This window comes from Lampris incognitus, chromosome 10 (genome assembly GCF_029633865.1).
Source record: "Lampris incognitus isolate fLamInc1 chromosome 10, fLamInc1.hap2, whole genome shotgun sequence".
NCBI classification, from domain to species: domain Eukaryota; kingdom Metazoa; phylum Chordata; class Actinopteri; order Lampriformes; family Lampridae; genus Lampris; species Lampris incognitus.
Window position 1 is genome coordinate 32152382 of NC_079220.1, and position 20916 is coordinate 32173297.

The 20916-nt window shown below is 45.7% G+C and overlaps 1 protein-coding gene across 1 annotated transcript in view; it reads right to left on the reverse strand.

Annotated features, from left to right (window-relative positions):
• The window catches only part of syt3 (synaptotagmin III), a 51078-nt gene continuing 30162 nt past the window's right edge, over window positions 1-20916 (reverse strand). The window contains exons 6-10 of the mRNA XM_056288201.1: window positions 5587-5805; window positions 3583-3703; window positions 1824-1995; window positions 607-736; window positions 1-90 (exon numbers count right to left, since the gene is read on the reverse strand). Coding sequence (XP_056144176.1) covers window positions 1-90; window positions 607-736; window positions 1824-1995; window positions 3583-3703; window positions 5587-5805 — 732 coding nt within the window. The remainder of the gene's footprint in view (window positions 91-606; window positions 737-1823; window positions 1996-3582; window positions 3704-5586; window positions 5806-20916) is intronic.

Sequence of the window (20916 nt, forward strand, 5' to 3'; positions counted from 1 at the left end):
TCATTCAGAATGAGGGCTGTCCACTACGATGTGAGGCTTGCAGGAGGCTGTTGTGACACTCTTTGACACATACGTGCTGATTGCTTTCTCCTGTGAAGCAGAAAATAACGAATGTGTTAATGTCATGTGACAATATGATGACATGCCATTCAAATACAGAGCCTCCTGCAGGAGGAAGCGCTTATGATCCTGATATGTGTCGCACGTCACCGATGTGATGTTTGTTACAAGTCACGCCGTCTCCTCTGTACCCTGTCTTTTTTTTTACTGCTCTTTCTAATGAAACAAAAACTACTACGAAATTAATCTTGACTTTTGACTTCAGTAAATTTAATAAAACTTTGATCAAATTAATTAGCTTATCAAAGAAAAAAGTCAGCAAAAATTAATGTAGTACGTCAATCACCACAAGCCTTAGCAGAAAGGAAAAGGTACAGTATAGAATATGGAACTGAGTGGAAATACACACATGAACACGCACGCACGCACACACACACACACACACATACGCACGCATGCATGCAGTGCACACATGCATGCACACACACACACTCAAAAAATACATTTGTGCATGTATACGTAGACACACAAACGTGTGCACATTACCTCCACAAGCTGATGCCAGTGTTCAATGGGTTTGCGTGGATTGGCGAGCATAGCTGCCCAGTGCTCTCTGCCAGGACCCTCGGCATCACTGCCCACACGGCACATCCCTATGACCTCATTATGACCAATACTGACACACAGCAGGAACCGGATGGAAAGGAGAAGGAGAAAGAAGAAACGAGAGAGAGAGCAGTGAGAGTGAGAGAGACAGAAAGAGAGAGAGCGAGAGTGAGAGAGAGCAAGAGAAAGACAGAGACAGAGACAGAGTGAGAGAGACAGAAAGAGAACAGAGAGAGTGAGAGAGAAAGAGCAATAGAGAGAGAAAGAGACAGAGAGTGAGAGTGAGAGAGAGCAAGAGAAAGACAGACAGAGTGAGAGAGACAGAAAGACAGAGAGAGAGAAAGAGCGGGAGAGTCAGAGAGAGAGACAGACAGACAGACAGACAGACAGACAGACAGACAGACAGACAGACAGACAGACACAGACAGACAGAGACAAAGAGAAAGAGCAGAGAACAGCAAAAGATGGGGGATTGGGGTTGAGTGAGTGACGGAGGATATAATGGAAGTTTAGAGGGCTTGTGAGGAACAGGCTGAGAGAGTCTCAGTTATCAACCTTGTGTGCCGGGAAAAGAATGAGCTAGCTTTTGAATAGCAACTCACAAATATCCCCGTCCCTTTGCACAGGCTTATATCAGCAAGGAGCGGGCACACACACAAACACACAAACCTACAAAAGCACACAGCTATGGAGGTGCCAAATGGGGGGCCCCCCCAAGTCCATAACTGGCATCTCTACACAAACACAGCGACTGGCCAAGTGGTGCTGATGAGGCTGTAGAGGCAGTCAGTCAGAGGAAGGGCTGGCAGAGAAACCACCAGACACAGTTTCTGTTAGTATTAGAATAAGTCATGCTTATTCATGAGGTGCCCGTCCTCTATGTAAAACAGGAGACGTCCACCAGGAGTCTGACTCACAGGCCATGCGTGCTGCTCAGCCGAGCGGCAACACCATCAAACACTACCGCCCAAAAGCAACAGTGCACATAATTCCCCCATCCGCCCACCCAACCCCCTCCATCTACTAACACACACATCCAGGTCTCAATGAGCCAGATACAATCTAGTCTGTGATCAGAGATGCTATTAACTACAGCGACTCTGCAGGAATGTCATAATAATCACACAAGAGAAGGAAGAAATGACAGTCGGTCTCACCAGTCATAGTCCATCACTGCAATGATGATGGACACGCTCTCAATGTTCTCATTGGGGATGTCGAAGACCAGCGCCTCATTATAGGTGGGATTCAGCGTGTTCTTTTTAATGGAGGTCTTCCTCTTTTTTAGTCTGCGCCCATCACAGATGAGAGAAGCCTTTACATATGGGTCTGAGGGAACACAGATGGGGGGATAAGGGACCATAAGTCTGTAACACATGAGAGGCATGGAGATCAAGGCACCTTGGCAAAGCTGGATTAAAACCATAGAGGAGGAAAGCAACGCAGATTGATTCACTTCCGGTGAATTCAATTCCGCTTCCGGTGTCGGAAGATTGCTGCGCAAATTCCCGTTTGCAGCGGCCTCGACTAGTACCGGTGTGGGAAGATGGTGGCGAGAACTTATGTTTGCAGCGGCCTCACCCAGTACCATCCGTGCAGTGTCTTTGTCCACATCTGCATCTAAGTTTGTGTCTTTGTATGATGACTGGGAGAGCTGGCGCTGGATCAGCTGGGAGAGCTTGGTCTGCTGCGTCCTGTGGGCCCAGGGACCACGGCCCTGCCTGGCGCTGCGACCGAAGAGGAAACACCGAGGGCGGTCTGACAGGACGCGGAAGCAGGGAGGTCAATCAGGCTAAGCTAAGTGCTAGCCCAATCAGACCGGCAGTTCTGATAACACTGAGGGTGGTCTGGCGGCGGCCTCGCCTAGTGTTGACTGTGTTTTTGGTGTCGTCGTGGGGAGGTGTGTCAAAGGTGTCTGGCTGGGAGAGCTGGAGTTGGATCGGCTGGGGGAACTTGGTCTGCTGCTGCCTGGGGCTGCACCCGAGGAGGAAAAACCGAGGGCGGTCTGACAGGACGCGGAAGCGGTGCAGGCTAAGCTAACTGCTAGCCCATGCAGACCGGCAGTTCCGACAGTCATCTTGGCGTTTGCTCTTCTTAGACAGTAATTTTTTTTGTTTTGATATGTTGGATATAGTATGTGTTTCTGTAGGTTGTTTATTTTTTGTAGTGTGGATATTTGTGTTCTTGTAGTTTGGATGTGTTTTTGTCTTTGTGTTGCACTGCTGTGGGCCATGGGTTCATGGAATAAAATGACAAATAAATGTCCCTGATTCCTGATTCACTTTGTGGCAGCAGAGGGGAAAGTAGACAGCTCGGATTTAATTTTGTCGTACATTTTTTCACTTGATCTAGGAAGACCGATGTGGTGATTATCATGGCAATAATAACAGCATGTGGTCATTACCATTACAGAACTCATTTGTTTGGACGAAGCACGACCCAGCGCTGATGGCAACCTGACAACCAGAGGGCTTTGTTAGCTAAACATTACCAGATGCAGTCACACCTCATGACATCAATCACATGGGTACTACTTCTGCCATTTTACTTTTTTTTTGCATTAAATTATGACATTTAACTTTGACATATTTGGTATTTCTGCACATACATTGCAGGTTTTTACCATTTTGTTATTGAGTTGCTGTGACGGCAGAATTCCAAACATGCAAACGCTACAACACAGAATTATTAATTCATAAATATTCATCCTTGCTGCTCAACTGCTATTTTTGTAAAAGACCTCAACTTCTAGCAAAGGGCACATCGACCTGGTTGTGGCGTGTTACACTTTGTGTACAGCAAAGACCCACAAAGACCTCTACGGTATGCGTTTAAAACGAGTTCCCATGCCGAGCTGCACAGCGGCCAGACGACATGATGGGGCCAGCAGTGTGGCCCCTGGATTAATCCCTTTACCTGAGAAGCCAGTGAGGTCCATGGCCTTCAGGTTAGTGGCCTTGATGATTGTAGCGGTGAGCCTGCCAGCAGTCGGCAGGTAACACAGGGAGAAGTTAAGCTCCCCGAGATCAGCCTTCTCCTATGGGATGCAACACACACACACACACACACACACACACACACACACACACACACACACACACACACAAACACACACACACACACACACACACACACACACACACACACACACACACACACACACACACACACACACACACGGACACAGACAGACAGACAGATAGAAAGACACACACACACACACACACACACACACACACACACATGAGACACACACACACACACACATGCAGACAGACACACAGACAGACACACAGATAGACACACACACACAAACACACACACACACATATGCAGATAGACACACACACACAGACACACAGACACACACACGGACACACACAGACAGACAGACAGACAGACAGACAGACAGATAGAGAGAGAGAGAGAGAGAGAGAGAGAGAGAGAGAGAGAGAGAGAGAGAGAGACACACACACAGACACACAGACAGAGACACACACACACACACACAGACACACACACACACACAGACACACACACACACATATGCAGACACACACACACACACACACACACACACACACACACACACACGGACACAGACAGACAGACACACAGACAGAGACACACACACACACACACACACACACACACACACACACACACACACACACACACACACACACACACACACAGACACACACACACACACCCACACACACAGACACACACACACACACACACACACACACACACACACACACACAGACACACACACACACGCACACACACACACACACACACACACACACACACACACACACACACACACACACACACACACACACACACATAAAGAAATAATGGCTCAGTGGTGTGCTTATAAAAACAGGAAGTCAGAGTGCCACAGAAGGGGGAGAGTAAAACACCAGTTTGCCGTTCCTGCTTCATTCTGTCACCAGCAAAAAAGGGGTGTTTTTGATTGACGCGGAGTGACAACAGGGATCCAAATCTAAAGCGGCAGGGTCTTTAGGCAGAGGCGAACTGCCGTGGCTGTAAATGAGTCACGCGCCAATCTGTCAATGCCCCCAAGTGGAGGAAAGTGTTAAGGAGAGGTGACGATTCTCCAGGCTATTTATATCTCTCGCGCCTCCCCCCTCCCTGAGCCGCTCCTCGTCTGTGATCTCATGGCACTGCTGTAGCGACGCTCGTGGCATTCAGGTCAAGTCTGTGACGAGACCACTCGTCAGAGGCACTGGGCCTCATTAATCCATATTTTCTTGTGACAAAAATATTAAAAGATTGAAAGTTGTCTGATAAGTGAAACATCGATGTAAAAACGTTAACTCACTTGCTAATGACAAACTGATGCACAGAGTTACCACTTAAAAGATGTCCTGTGTATATCGGCAGTCTTGTTGTGGCCAGTGGTGTCTTTGTGGTGGTCTGGGCATTCATTATAAACAAAGGAGAATGTAATGACATTTACTTTGGGTGCAGCAATATGGGCTACTGCCTTGCTAAAGAGTACACCCTGCAGCAGCCCTTCCAGTAGTCAGGGTGTGTCCTGTAGTCCCTACAGACACAACTGGTCGTGTCTGCGGGTGGGAAGCCGGATGTGGGTATGTGTCGTGGTCGCTGCACTAACGCCTCCTCTGGTCAGTCGGGGCGCCTGTTCAGGGGGGAGGGGGAACAGCGTGATCCTCCCACACGTTACGTCCCCCTGGCAAAACTCGTCACTGTCAGGTGAAAAGAAGCAGCTGGCGACTCCACATGTATTGGAGGAGGCATGTGGTAGTCTGCAGCCCTCCCCGGATCAGCAGAGGGGGTGGAACAGCAACCAGGATGGCTCGGAAGAGTGGGGTATTTGGCCAAGTACAATTGGGAGAAAGAAAAAAAAAGGGTGTGTCCTGCACTTACAGCAGTCCCCTCCACAATGTCTCTCCAGACAGGCTTCTCTCCGGTGCCCTCGCTGAAGTCTAATAGGTTGTCCACCACCACCTGGCCAATGAGGTCGTGTCTGGAGAAGCGATCAAAGTCGTAAACAGAGAAGTGCAGCTTTCTGGAATGTAGCTCATTCAGGGGCACGCCGAACTGGAACGTCTCATTAAACACTGGGTTCAGAGTCTTTCTGTGAACCTGAGGAAGGTCGAAAGAGAGAGCGAGAGCAACAGAGAGAAAGAAAAAAAGAGTGAGACTGACAAATATCCCAGCTGATGGCTATCCACAGCAGTGGTTAGAGAAAGAGCCCCAGAGGGGAGATGTTTCAAGAACAGGGAGGTTTTGGGTTTGTTCCCTGCTACTGCCGGTCTCCATCAACAGTCAGGTCTCCTGTCCAAATGTCCTTGTCTATTTGTTTGCTTTGTCTCAGTCATCAAAATCATCAGCTGAAATGTTAAGTAGTTAAATTTACCTACAGTAGAATGTCTCCTGCTCGTTCCAGCTTTCAAACTCTCAAAAAGATGGAGCAGAACTACATTAAGGAGTACAAATGTTATCGCTGCGGCATTACCCAAGTCAGGCAGAGTCCAGTATCCTTTACTTCAAATCCCTTTTTACAACCCTACCACTTATACCTTCAGAAGTGCAGTTATGTATGCCAAGTGACCAAAATGCACCTGTGCTGTGATGGTCCATCTGTGGAAAATGTACCTTTATGTACAAAAGAGAGCACACAAAGGTAGGTACATTATTGTTCAACAGCATTTTGCACAAGAGCACAAAGGTACATTTTCCACAGATGGACCATTACAGGTATATTTTGATCACTTGGCGTACACAGCCATACTTTTGAAGGTACAAATGTGAGCGGTGAATTTGGCAGTGATTACTGTAATTTCAAGCCTATTAACCCATTTTGTTGGATTCAGATATATGTATGTGCATTCGACCACAGGCTATGTACCTGTGATGGTCCATCTGTGGAAATATACTTTTGTGTAAAAAAAGAAAAGAAAAAAGAAAGACCATCCCAGGTACATTTTGGTCACTTGGGGTACATAACTGTACATTTGAAGGTACAAAAAAGGAACTTGCAACAAATTGGTACCTGTCATAGGGTACAGCCCTAACGGTAATATTGGTATATTAAAAGAACAATTCAGCTCCTTTTCTGGGAGTGCACTAGCCATAAACGACCAAGGTGGTCATTTTGACTGTTTTGGATTTTCAAAGTTTAATAACTTTGTGAAAACAAAGAGATACAGACCTACCGCTCCCTGGATGCTCCTTAAATTTTCATATATTTGCATTAAAATTCGTTTTAGATCAATTGCACAAAAAAGTTATGACAAGATCTACCTAAAACAACCATGAGCGGTCAAAATGACCTTGGGTAATTTGCGTGCCATCGCACGCGTCATGTCACTATTTATGACGTGTGTTGGTTGCATCATTTCCTTCGCGAAGTTCATTGCTCTGTCCTAGAAGCACACTGGCATTCTCCAGTGCAGAGGATGAACTTGATTTCCAACATGTCTGGTTACAGACTCCGTTTCAGACGCACCATGAATACCACCGAGGCATTGCAGTATTTACAGGCGTTGGACAGCGGCCATTTTAAACTGTTTGAAAAATAGTATTATAGTTGTTAAAATATTAATTTTGGTGTCAGTCGTTTCTTAACAGACATGCTAACATATGTAATGCATTAATATCTCAATTGGGTATTTATCTTGACAGAATATAGAGTTTAAAAACCGGCGGTCATTTTAACCGCCCATGATCGTTCTACTAGTTTTTAAGTTCCGGTCGTTGTTTGGGGCTGTTTTAATATTTATTTTCAGTTCTTTAATTACATTTCACGTTTTATAGGCCTTGTTACATTTGTTAGATTAGCAATATGTGTTTTCCATTTTGTTTTTCAGGTAATATTTTCACTTTTTCAATTTTGCTATTCAAGTTCGGCCATGTCTCTCTGAAGTTTTAATTGTGCAAAAATAGTATTATAGTTGTTAAAATTTTTATTTTTGGTGTCAGTCGTTTCCTAACAGACATACTAACATATGCAATGCATTAATATCTCAATTGGGTATTTATCTTTACAGAATATAGAGTTTAACAACCGGCGGTCATTTTGACCTCCCATGGTTGTCTTAGGTAGGAGTGAAATCCTGATCATTCTAATGTTAAACAAAATAAATGACTGTGGCTAGTGAGGTGTTGTATGTACGTCAGCCATAGGAGGAGAATCCAGGAGGGGCTCCACCGGCCAAGGGCCACACCTGTCGTCGATGAAGACAATGAGCAGTTAGGAGGGTAAAAGCAGTTTGAACTGTGTGCCTTTTGCTTGGCAGGCAGAGCAGGGCCACATGATGCACATACAGCCGGGAACTCAATGAACTGTACAACAATAGAGGGCGAGAGACCAAATAGTTGAAACTGAAAGAAAAACACTGATGACTGGTCCAGGTGAAAGCTATGTAATAACAATAAATTGTGTGGGCATTCAGCCTAGTCTCCCCGTCCATTGTTACTTCAGAACAGCAAATACTTACTATTAATAATAAAAATCAATGAATGCAGTGCAACACTGAACACAAATTTTTGTATTTCAAAGAGAACAACTGCACCTTTTCATCATACTTTCATGAATTAAAGGGGGGAATTTGGGTAATTTATCTCTGAAACTTTTTAATATCAACCAACACTAAGTGCATGGTAAATGCTTGCTAAATGACTATATGAAGAGTAATGTGGTCTTTGAAAGGATAGTTCGATTTCTGGGGTTTTCACTATAAGTCCTAATTACACAGAGTTAGGCAAACTTGTGGATACCTTGTTTATGTCTGTGTGTGAAATTTAATGGTAGTTGAAGGGTGAGTTTAGCCTAGCTTAGCGGAATTGCTGGATGTCAACTGGGATCGCTAGTAGTTAATAGTTAAAACTATTATCTATATTTTAGGTTTTTGCAGGTATATGTGTAAACATTTAAGAGAACTTAACACTAGGCTAATGACTAAAAAGTATTAACGATTGGCTTCAGAGAAGATGTATTTACTTTCTTTTATGAGGAACTGCTAGCATTCCTGCAGGAGCGCGTCTACGTTCACTTAGTTCTATGTTCCCTCAACCCTATTTCATTGAACTCACCTAAATTAAACCCAGCTTAACCTCAACCTCTACCTAATCCTAACCTTAACCCAATGCTTACTTGAACCTAACCTTAACCGATTGCTAACCTATTCGATAGCTAACTCGCAGGGCTGAGGGAACACAGGCCTGGCCCAGTTCTATCGGGCAATTGAGCTAAGCTAGGCTAAGTGTATTGTCAAATGTACCTTTAAACTGCACACACAGACATAAAAATTATATTTACAAGTTTTTCTGATTTTATATAAGACATGTAGTAAAATACCCCGGAAATCGAATTATCCATGCATCTATAAATGTGATTTTATTATTGATGTTATGTGGAAGCATAATATGAATGCTGTGGCGTAATGACTGTGCCTGGTATCGGACAGAACTGTCAACTCGTTACATTCCATTTCCATCTCAGTCTGTCATTGCCTCCACTCTAATCGATTTCTGCGTGGGAGGAAGGAAAGTCAGACATACGGAGCACGTTAGACGGTACAGCATGGCTGTGTTTTTACAACACCAACTCACGTATATGCTGGCATATATCCGATGGGGCCGTGCCTATAGTCCCCGGGTCCTATATTCCCCAGGTCCTATGTTCCCCGATCGGGGAATATGGGACCCTTTTGAAAAAAAAAGGGTCCCATATTCCCCGTTTTCCCCTAAAAAGGTCCTATAATCCCGGTTGCAATAGACACCGGGGAACATAGAACCATCTTTTGGAAAAAGGGTCCTATATTCCCCGCTGTTTCCAGGGGAACATAGGACCTTTTTCCAAATAAAGGGTCCTATATTCCCCGCTATTTCCAATCGAGGAACAAACCGGGGAACTTAGAACCCTTTTTGCAAATTATTTCCTTAACGGGTCCAAAATAATAAAAACTGGGGTCATGGCTGAGTTGTTGGCTACGACAATCTATTCCTCCGCTGATTAAATTAGGCCGTATTACCATTGTTGGCTGTTGTATATCGCAGGCCACCTTGAGTGCGTATCCAAATTCGGCCTAGAGGAGGCTGTAATTTACTTTATTGTTATTTCTTACCAATATTTACTGCATTTGCGCATTATAGATCCTTCTGATTGGGACTGTTGGCTCCCTCGCAACTTCTGCAGTCACCCCCTGTCGGAATTCGGCATGGTGCACCATTTCTCCATCAGAGGGATGCACGTGTTCCCCAACATCGTGCACAATAATGTTAGCATCCACGTCCTCCACTTCAAATCTATTTGTGATCAGTGGCACTCTACAGTTCCACCTCCAGCACCTCCATCTAATGGTGTCTTGATTGGGGTGCTTCTGATATCTGAAGTTCTCATGTACCAACACTTTGCCCCCTCGATCACCATCCATAACTATCGCCATTGTTTGTCTTCTTGTAGGCTTGTAAGCACATGACAGTGAGTCCACGAGTTATCACCGATAACAACCGATTCTTGCAAATTGTTGCAAGTTGGCGGGCGGTTTAGACATTGGTGAATTTTGATCGTGTGGTTTAGAACGCCAGGAAACTTGCGTGCAGATGACCACACATCCACGACAAGTTTTAAATATTTCCAAACTCGAAATCATGTGTGCATTTGGCTATTTATAAATTATTTTTCGAGCAAAATGTGTTTTGTGATTCAGCTTTAGCGTTGTTGATTAGCCTTTCATTCATATTTTGTCAAAAAGGCATATTCATTAGCCTAGGCCTATGTCCCGTTATTTCTGTAGCATACAGCATCTTAGAATCTTAAGAGACCAGGCAGATATTGTTATTATTTTATTGTTATTACCATGCTATATTAGCCTACTTTATAATTATAAATATTTCAATTATCCAATTTTTAGCATTTCTAATATAAGGCTATATTGTTATTATTATTATCATCATCATCATCATCATCATCATTATTATTATTATTATTATTAGGCTATTATCATTATTATTATGTTATTATTATTATTATTATCATTACAATTATGATGCTTAAAGGGCCTTAATGAGCAGATGGTTTCTATCTAATATCTGTCAGATGTTTTTCCCAATAAGCTGGTGTGGTTATAATGGGAACGACGGCTTTCTAGGGAACATTGAAGAAGTGGGTCGGAATTGGCCTATTGTCGGTATCAGCCAGCTTACGCAGGAGTCTATCCCTGGTACAATGCGCTAGACCTCTGGGAGATGGACTGCTGAGGACGGAACACAACACCTATCCTCAGCTCCCAGCACTTCTCGCACAATGTGCTACTCATACGCTGAGTTGGCGGCACCCGGGATCGAACTCACGACCTTGCGATCCATAGGCGAGAGCTCTACCGACTGAGCTATGCCTGGGTACAATTGCCCAAGGAGCATAGGCTTACTATATTACATTCAGACACAGACGAGCCAGCTCACCTAGTCGGCGAGGCGCATTTTCCTCGATAAGTGACACATTTCACGCATAAATATCAGAGAACTACCGGGGTGGGTTATGCGCCCAAATATAGGCTATAGCCTAATACGTTGAAATTGGTTTAGTGTCGAAAGTTTCCACATACTTTAGCCAACCTGGACGTTGTGAATTAATTTTTGTGATATAAAAAAGCGGGGTGGGTTATGCGCCCAAATATAGGCTATAGCCTAATAAGTTGAAATTGGTTTAGTGTCGAAAGTTTCCACATACTTTAGCCAACCTGGACTTTGTGAATTCGTTTTTGTGATATAAAAATAGAAATCGTATGATTCATTGTCTTCTTAATAATCTGCCCTAAATAATGCATTATTGAAAATGCACTTTTTGCGCCAAACAGCGTCAAACCTGCTGACCGGGGAACATAGGACCTTTCTTTAAAAAAAGGGTCCTATGTTCCCCTAGGGCACCCGGGGAACATAGGACCCTTTTTATAAAGAAAGGTCCTATGTTCCCCTGCACCTACAAAACGGGGAACATAGGACCCTTTTGGGGAAAAGTGGGGAATATAGGGCCCTCTGTATACAAAAAGGTCCGATATTCCCCGGTCTCATACAAAGCGGGGAACATAGGACCCGGGGACTATAGGACCCGGGGACTATAGGGAGGACCCCCTATAGGGGGGACCCCTATCCAATAATATGAAATTACGAAAAAAAACAAAGAAAATTACAACAAACTGATTACTTCTAATGTAGTCTAGTGCATCCGATGTCTGACTTCCGTTTGCTGCGAAGCTTCCACTTCCACTCGGGAAAGGCTAAAAATAGCCAATGGACGCTGAAGTCTTTTAAGTCGACATTGATGCGTAGTCATCAAGACGGAATACATATGCATCAACAAGAGGGAGGACAGCAGAATGGTGAGGATACAAGGAATAGAGGTGATGAAGGCAGATGAGTTTAAATACTTGGGGTCAACTGTTCAAAATAAAGGGGAGTGTAAAAGGGTGGGGAAGAAGAGAGCGCAAGCAGGGTGGAGTGGGTGGAGAAGAGTGTCAGGAGTGATTTGCGACAGAAGGGTACCAGCAAGAGCTAAAGGGAAGGCTTACAAGATAGTTGTGAGACCAGCTATGCAGTGGCACTGACGAAAAGACAGGAGGCGGAGCTGGAGGGGACAGAGTTGAAGATGTTAAAATTTTCATTGAGAGTGACGACGAAGGACAGGATTTGGGTATATTAGAGGGACAGCTCAGGCTGGACGATTTGGAGACAAACCAAGAGAGGCAAGATTGAGATGGTTTGGACATGTGCAGAAGAGAGATGCTGGGTATGTTGGGAGAAGGGTGCTGAACATGGAGCTGCCAGGGAAGAGGAAAAGATGAAGGCCAAAGAGGTTTATGGATATGGTAAGAGAGGACATGCAGGTGGCTGGCATGACAAGAGAGGAAGAAATTGAAACGGATGGTCCGCTCTGGCGACCCTTAACGGGGGCAGCTGAAAGTGATAGTAAATTGATGCATAGCCATGCCGACGTACTGGTTTTGCCGGGATTTTAAGAGTGGAGTAGGCGATATTGAGAAGACATGCTGTCTAACGCTTGACAACAGCTTGACAACGGCATTAGTCCCACTCGTGGCGCTGATTGTCTCACCGCTGCATTCACTGGATAATCGCTTTTTCATGCTTAACCGCTGTTTCGTGTCATGCTGCCAGACCAGAAGAGTCAGTCAACTCGATGGAGTAGGCGGACCCAGGCACGTGACGACTCCAGGTGATCATAAAACTGTACGTTCTACAGAGGGTATGCATTGACGTCACTTTCCCACTGTAACACGCCCCCTCAGTCGCAGTGAGCGGCAAAACATCCCGTAACATGGCTGGTTCTAGTAGGGGAAACAGTGAAACTGGGATTATAACGCAATATTATTTGCTTAAATTAAAGAGAGTTGGATTTGACAGTTTACCAAACAACCAGGACATGAGGCCACAAATCGAGTTTCCTGATATTTATATTGTAGCGAATTCGGGAGGCAACCACAGAAATTGCCGCGGTCGGGACGCGAACCTGTTTCGTCCGCACCGCGGGAGACATCGCTAACCGCTCGACTAATGCTACGTTCAGACCAAAGGCGGCGCGAATTTTTTGCGCGGCGCGAATGCATGCAAAGTCAATGGGAGGAGGCGAATGGGTGGAATAATTCGCGGCGAAATTATGAGCGGCGCGAATTGGGCGAATCGAGCGACGAACGCGCCTTCGCAGGAGTTCAAAAATGTCCAACTCGGGCGAATATTTCGCCAGGCGATAGCCAATCACCTTCAAGTAGGGTTAGAACCCGCCTTCATGTTGGGAAAGAATACACGCCCCCTGTAATGTCCGTAGACGCCTTGTCTTACTGACATAAGAATAATTCAAGAATGAGCCGACTTCGTAGGTTCTTGACTGTGTAGCTTTTACTAGCGTTCATCCAACATACAACCTTCATAACATGCGCGTCTCACTTCCTGTATACGTCACACGCACTGCACGTACACCCGTGAGTAGGTCAAGTTAAACACGTGACAGGACCTTCAAGATAATAACCATCTTTCATTCATTACATCTCCCCCTCTAAGATGATTTTCTAAACATTTCTCTGAACATTTACTGCCAACAATTTTAACCTGTATATCACCCCCCTTTTCACAAAAAAATAAAAAATCTCCCACAGTAGACAAGTCCATACGCCTCACAAATCCAGCCGGATTGCTGGCTTGCTCACCCTGCCAGAGCGAGTAACATATGGTGTGGAAGTTGGCATTTCTGCTGCTCGGGACTCATCCGTGTTTCCATTCTCCCCTGGAGTGACATGGTCAGGATCCCTGCTGACAAAGGTGAGTGTTTTGGGTGTGGCCAACAGGTGGCGCCTGTTCCTTCTGTAATGTTCACCTTGAGCTGTCTCCACTATGTAGGATCTGGGAGTGGAGCTCTGACTGTGAACAACTGCTGGCATTGTCCATGTTTTCTGTCCATCAAGTTTGGTGAGTACTGCGTCACCCGAGTTCAGTGGGCGCAGTGTCCGCACGCCGTTCCTGCGGTTGTAGTAGAAAGCCTGCCTCGATTTGGCTGCGGCGTCAGCGGTTTTGATCAGTTCCTCTTTAGGCCAGGCCGGTTTCAGGTTATGCTGCAATGTGGGTAAGGTGGTTCTGATTCTCCTACCCATGAGCAATTCCGCTGGACTGGCTCCAGTGGAAGAAGAGGGTGTAGCTCTGTATGTCAACAGGGCGAGGTGAGGGTCTTCCTGCCTCAATATGCTTTTGGCTATCTGAACAGCCCTCTCTGCCTGTCCATTACTCTGGGGGTAGTGTGGGCTTGAAGTCACATGGATGAAATCATAATCCTCACTGAACCTCCTCATCTCTTCTGAAACTAGCTGTGGCCCATTATCGCTAACTACAATTTCAGGGATACCAAAACGTGCAAATGTAGCCTTCAGCCTAGCTACAACCTGACTGCTAGTAGTTGTTGGTAGATTTAGGATCTCCAAAAACCTGGAATAAAAGTCAGACACTATCAAGTAGTTTTGCTTTTTGTACTCACACAGGTCTATGCCAACTTTCTGCCATGGTCTGGATGGGAGCTCACTTGACATTAAAGGCTCTTTTCTCTGTGTGTTCTTGTGTTCTCTGCAGAATTGACATTGCTGTATCTTTGTTGTAATGTGCTCCGTCATTTTGGGCCACCACACTGACTGGCTAGCTCTCTCTCTCTTCACTTAACTATCCCCTGGTGCCCGTCGTGTATTCTGTCTAAGATCACCTCCCTCATCTCTGTGGGAATGACGATACAACTGCCTCTGATGACTAAACCATCTACCTCAGATAACTCCCCTCTCACCTGATAAAAGTCTCCGGCACTTTATCGACATACTCAGGCCAGCCGTGTCTGATGAAGCCCAACACTGTCTGGAGCTGCAGATCCCCATCCGTGCTCTGTTTTATCTCCTGCATCTTTTGAGGTGTGGCAGGCACCTGGCACACGATGGCATCGATGTGTGCCGCAACATCATCATGAGAAGCACCATCTCCGTAGCGCTGCTCTGGGCCTCTGGAGAGTGCATCAGCCACAGCTAAAGTTTTGCCTGGTGCGTATTCAGCCACTGCATTGAAACGCATCAGCCTCATTAACAGTCTCTGGCACCTAATGGGCACATTATCCAAGTCTTTGCTGTTCATGAGAGGCACTAGTGGTTTATGATCGGTGACAAGTCTGAAATTGTCAAGCCCAAACAAGTACTTCTCGAACCTTTCACATGCCCAGACGCTGGCTAAGCACTCTTTCTCGATCTGTGCGTACCTTGTCTCTGCGTCACTCAGCCGTCGGGAGCAGTAGGCCACGGGCTTCCAGTGTTCCTCGTGCTGCTGGAGCAGAACGCCCCCCCAGCCCGTAGCTGCTGGCATCTGCTGACACCACCGTAGCCTTAGTGACGTCATAAAAGGTGAGTACCGGGGCAGTGGCGAGTGCTGCTTTAAGGTCTTGGAATGCTGTGTTCTGTGCAGGTCCCCACAGCCACTCTGTTGTTGCTTTAGGCAGTCCATAATGCGGCTGACCTACAGTGGACAGCTCTGGGACGTATTTTGCCAAATAGTTCACCATCCTGAGGAACCTCTTGAGTTTCGTCACGTTCTGGGGCTGAGGAAAGTTCTCTATTCCGGCCACTTTGTCCGGGTCAGGTCTGATGCCTGCCTCGTCGATGATGTGACCAAGGAAGCGGACTTGTTTCTGTTTGAACTTGCATTTCGCTTGGTTCGGTTTGAGACCTGCTGTTTCAATGACCCCCAGCGCCTCTGCTAGGCACCGGTCATGGATTTCCTCAGTCTCTCCATGTATAAGGATGTCATCCATGTACACCTCTGTGCCCTCTAGCCCGGTCAGAGTTTCCGCCATCTTTCTCTAGAAAATCTCTGGAGCACTCGTTATACCAAATGGAAGGCGGCAGAAAGTATACCTCCCAAATGGGGTGATGAAAGTGGTGAGCCCCCTGCTGTCTTCATGCAAGGGGATCTGGTAAAACCCACTTGCTGCATCCAACGTTGTGAAGAACTTTGACCCTGCGAGCCTTGGCATTATTTCCTCCATAGTGGGCAGCACGTATTTCTCACGTTTCACCGCTCGATTCAGCCTCCTGAGGTCAGCGCAGCAGCGAACTTCTTTCTTGTTCGGTTTCAGCACTGGCACCATAGCGGCGCGCCATTCTGTGGGCTGAGTCACTTTTTCAATAATGCCCTCATTTTCCATGCGCTGCAGTTCTTTCTTAACCAGTGGTACAAGTGGCAGCGGTATCCGTCTGGCTGTATGCACCACGTATGGCTGGGCACCCTCCACCAGAGCTATTTTCACTGGGTCTGTTTTCAGCAGTCCACTTGAACCGAAAACTCCACTGACCTCATCCATCCACTTCACTAGACCCATCTCCACTGCCTCTAGACGACTCAGCAGACAGCTGCCTCTCCCCTTGATCACATACACTGGAAAGGAGTATTGTTTCTCCTTGTAGTTGGTTGTGGCTTGAAACTGTCCTATGCAGCTGATGTTTCCACCTGGGCTTATGAAGCATGTGTCAGGAGGTCCCAGTTTTATGTTTGGCTTCAGCTTTTTAAATGTCCCTTGGTTGATAACAGTAGCGTCAGCCCCCGTGTCAATTTTAAAGGTTATTGGTACATCACTTATTGTTAAACTAACAGTCCAATCCTCTTGACTGCTCTCTTTGCCAACTTCTCCCAGAAAGTACAGCTGTTTAACCCCTTCAGTGACTTCTCTCACCACTTTAGAGTGACATACACGCTCCCAATGTCTCTTTTTATGACACTTGTTGCACTTACTGTTCATTGCAGGACACTTCCGCTCATCGGTGTGCTGCGTCTTGCCGCACCTCCCGCATTCATCTACTTTGTTGGTTGCAGGACTGCCGCCACCATGACGCTGTCCGCCCTTTTTCTTTTGGCGTCCGTCCCGCCGTCGGACAACATTGACGTTAGCCAGCTGGGCCTCTGGTTGGTTAGCTTGGAGGCTGAGCTGCTTTGTTATTGCCTCCGCCTGGCGCACTTGTTCAATGACTTTCACCAGAGTAAGGTCCGCTGTGAGCTGGAACTGACGGGAGAGCACTTTGTCTTTTATGCCCACTACCAGACGATCTCTGATATGTTCATCCCTCTTGTCCCCAAACTCACAGTGTTCAGACAGCTCATACAATGTCCGGATGTACATCTCCGCTGTCTCTCCTGGCTGCTGGCTACGTTGATAGAAGCACGCCCTCACATGTATGATGTTACGGCGGGGAATAAAGTAATCGTCGAACTTTTTCAGTAGGATATCATAGTCCACTTTATCACCCTCTGCCGCGAAGTCAAACGAGCTGAATATCTTTTCAGCCTCGCCTCCCATTGCATAAATCAGCGAACTCACTTGAATCTCCCCGTCGTCTTTATCCAGCTTTGTCGCGAGCCTGAAGCCCGAAAACCGTTGTTTCCACTCCGGCCATTCAACGGGGCAGTCAAACTGAATTCACTCGGCGGATTAAACTTCGGCATGACCGCTCGTGTTCAGATACACAGACTATTCTGACACCATGTAATGTCCGTAGACGCCTTGTCTTACTGACATAAGAATAATTCAAGAATGAGCCGACTTCGTAGGTTCTTAACTGTGTAGCTTTTACTAGCGTTCATCCAACATACAACCTTCATAACATGCGCGTCTCACTTCCTGTATACGTCACACGCACTGCACGTACACCCGTGAATAGGTCAAGTTAAACACGTGACAGGACCTTCAAGATAATAACCATCTTTCATTCATTACACCCCCTACCCAGAATTCTTTTCGGACGCCGTCCAAATGCAACTCCTGAACGAGCCGGTGAAATTCGCCAAGCTGGGCACGTCTCCGGTTTATGCTATGAACCCAAACAGAACGCTGACGCCGGTTTCGGCGGCGCAGGTTGATATAAAGCAGAGCCGAGGCAACTGATCTCTGTTGCTCATCCATGATGATCACAAGTAAACACAAACTGCTCGTGTGTGGTATTTGTTGTGTGCGGTCTAGCAAACTTGCTAGCAGCGTTGGTGTAACTAGACTACTTGTTGTGACGTCAACACAGCGAATTCGCGTTCTGTTCGAACACACCTGGCGGAGCTGGCGGCCAAACACGGGCGAACAAATCGGCGCGAACTCTCTCGCCGCCTTTGGTCTGAACGTAGCGTAAAGGGTCAGACTTGTCTGCCAGCGGCCAACGTGTCTACTTATCCATACACGTTCCTCCTCCTCCTCCAAGCGCGTCCCCGCGTTTAAGCATATCAGCTCCTTCACGCATACGCTTCCGATGGCCTTAAAGGCTCACCATCCCACTTCTGACACCAATGTAGCGAATTCGGGGGGGGGGCATTCGGGAGCACCGCCAAAGACGGGACGTGAACCCGTGTTTCCCACGCCACAAACGACAACGTTAACCGCGGTGCTCGACTGAAGGGACGAAAGGTTAGCGATGTCTCCCGCGGTGCGGGCGATACCGGTTCGCGTCCCAGCCGCGGCAGTTCCTGTGGTTGCCCTCCGAATTCGCTGCATTGGTGTCGGAAGTGGGATGGTGAGACTGTAAGGCCATCGGAAGCGTATGCGCCCAGAGGCGTTGTAGGAATTATATTCCCTTCTCGAACAGCAAAGACCACAAAAACCGTTTTATAAAACGAAACTTATTTATATGAAAATGGTTGCAGACATACATTCGACAAAGCTAATGGTAACGTTTTTCTTGCTAATCTCTGAGCGCACTGCTCTCGCACGAGTCTCGACTGTCAACCGAATCAACTTTCTGTTTCCTTGTCGCTAAGCCTGCTGGGAGTTTGAGTTTTACATTACGAAATACAGTAGGCTTTTCTAATATGAACTGTGCGATCTGAACATTCGATCTATTCTTTTTAACATCACAATTAATATTTCTGTAATCATGTATCACATATAGTATTCAATCATATCTCTAATCATGTATTCAATAGAATAATCAATCAATCAAATAAACAATATAATTCACTTGTTTTCATGAACTAATTACTGAACTACTATTCAACTCAATCATGTGACCAAATAAGTCACAACAGGCGTGAAGGAGCTGATATGCTTAGATTAGATTTCTTGTGAAATCTATTAGTGCAGTCTATCGCACAACAGCTCTTTGCCATTTTAGATGCGTTTTCGCTGTATTCAAGCTGGACGTTAACGCTTCCACTCAGTCTTTTTGCCACTCAGTGCCGCGTTACCGCTGTGAGTTCCGCATCTTTGACGTCACCCGCATACCCTCAAGCCTAACCTATCTCTGCCTCTTGGCAGATTATGATTCCCTGTTAGCCCAAGTTGTCTCAACTTTGGAGTGAATTTGCGAGCTGATAGAGAATCTGTGCCACTAGAAGCTGGAGACTCTAGACTCATATATTGATAAAGGCGATATCCATTCATCCTATACCACATCTCAACATTACCTGGAAGTGACAATAACGCCAATGAAAATAGATAAAATTGGAAAAAAAATCTAATTAGTCAACGAATGCAAATGTTTGCTTTTGGTCTTAGTAGCTGGTTTTGCAAAAATTCCAGATTGAGTGAGCATGTGATTGAAATTCAACATTCATCTTCGCTCCAAAAAACAGAGGAACAGCATTATGTAAATGACAGAGGCGTTCACAAATCTCAGTGGCTGAAGGAGCTTTTCTGACAAAGACAGCCGCACATAAACAGGAGCAGAAAACCCCCTGCTCAAGACACAGACAGGGGTGTCATTTTTATTCAATTACTACAATGCTATTGTCATTGAAAGCTCAACTTCTCACACTTTGCTGTCTCTACACCTAATTGGTATTGAGCACATTAGAATTTCTGCTCATTATTCCTACACTGGTTCAGTGATGGCAATGGTGAAAACCAGCAGCCATTTCCTGAGGAACGGGCCTCAGATTTGTGATTCCTTAGACAAAGTCATGTCACAAAGAACAATTTAAAAGAGCACTCACATGGTGATTCTGGGTATAGGGGAATATCTCGCTGTTTACAATGTGCTCAAATATTGAACACACTGTCCTTGACAATAGTAACAGTACTAATGGGAAACAATCATGAATGCTTTGAAATGCCGCTGAAATAGAGTCCACCGGTGATATCTGTGGCGGACAATGTGTGAATCTGAAAACGTACTTCCTGGTTTGCTGATAGGCTGTGTTGTGTAAGAAAATGTGAAAAACAACGTTCCATACAGCTGTTTTATGTAACATTGGTATCCACATTTTCTTATCCAGCTGTATGTTGTGATAAAATTCACCTTTTTTTTTTTTTGGCAATGCAAAAAATGTGGACAATGCAGCCTATCGGCAAATAGGGAGGGCCATTTTCACATTCGCACATTGTTCACTAGTGACATCCCTCGTGGACATTTTTCCAAACAATTCTGGCAGTGTTTCAGAAATACAAAGAGCACTGCATGGTAGTATGACTATGAATGGAGTGTTATCGCTATAAAATACACAGTATATAGAATTCAGGTAGGGGTAATCTTGAAGGAAAAGTATGTCAAGAGTGTGTTGGAGGTGAAGAGAATGTCGGACAGTGTGATGAGTATGAAGCTGGAAATCTAAGGTGTGATGATGAATGTTGTCAGCACATATGTCCCACCAAGTTGGGTGTGAGATGGAAGAGAAAGAATAATTCTGGAGTGAGTTGGATGAAGAGGTGAAGAGTGTACCCAAGGAGGAGATAGTGGTCATTAGAGT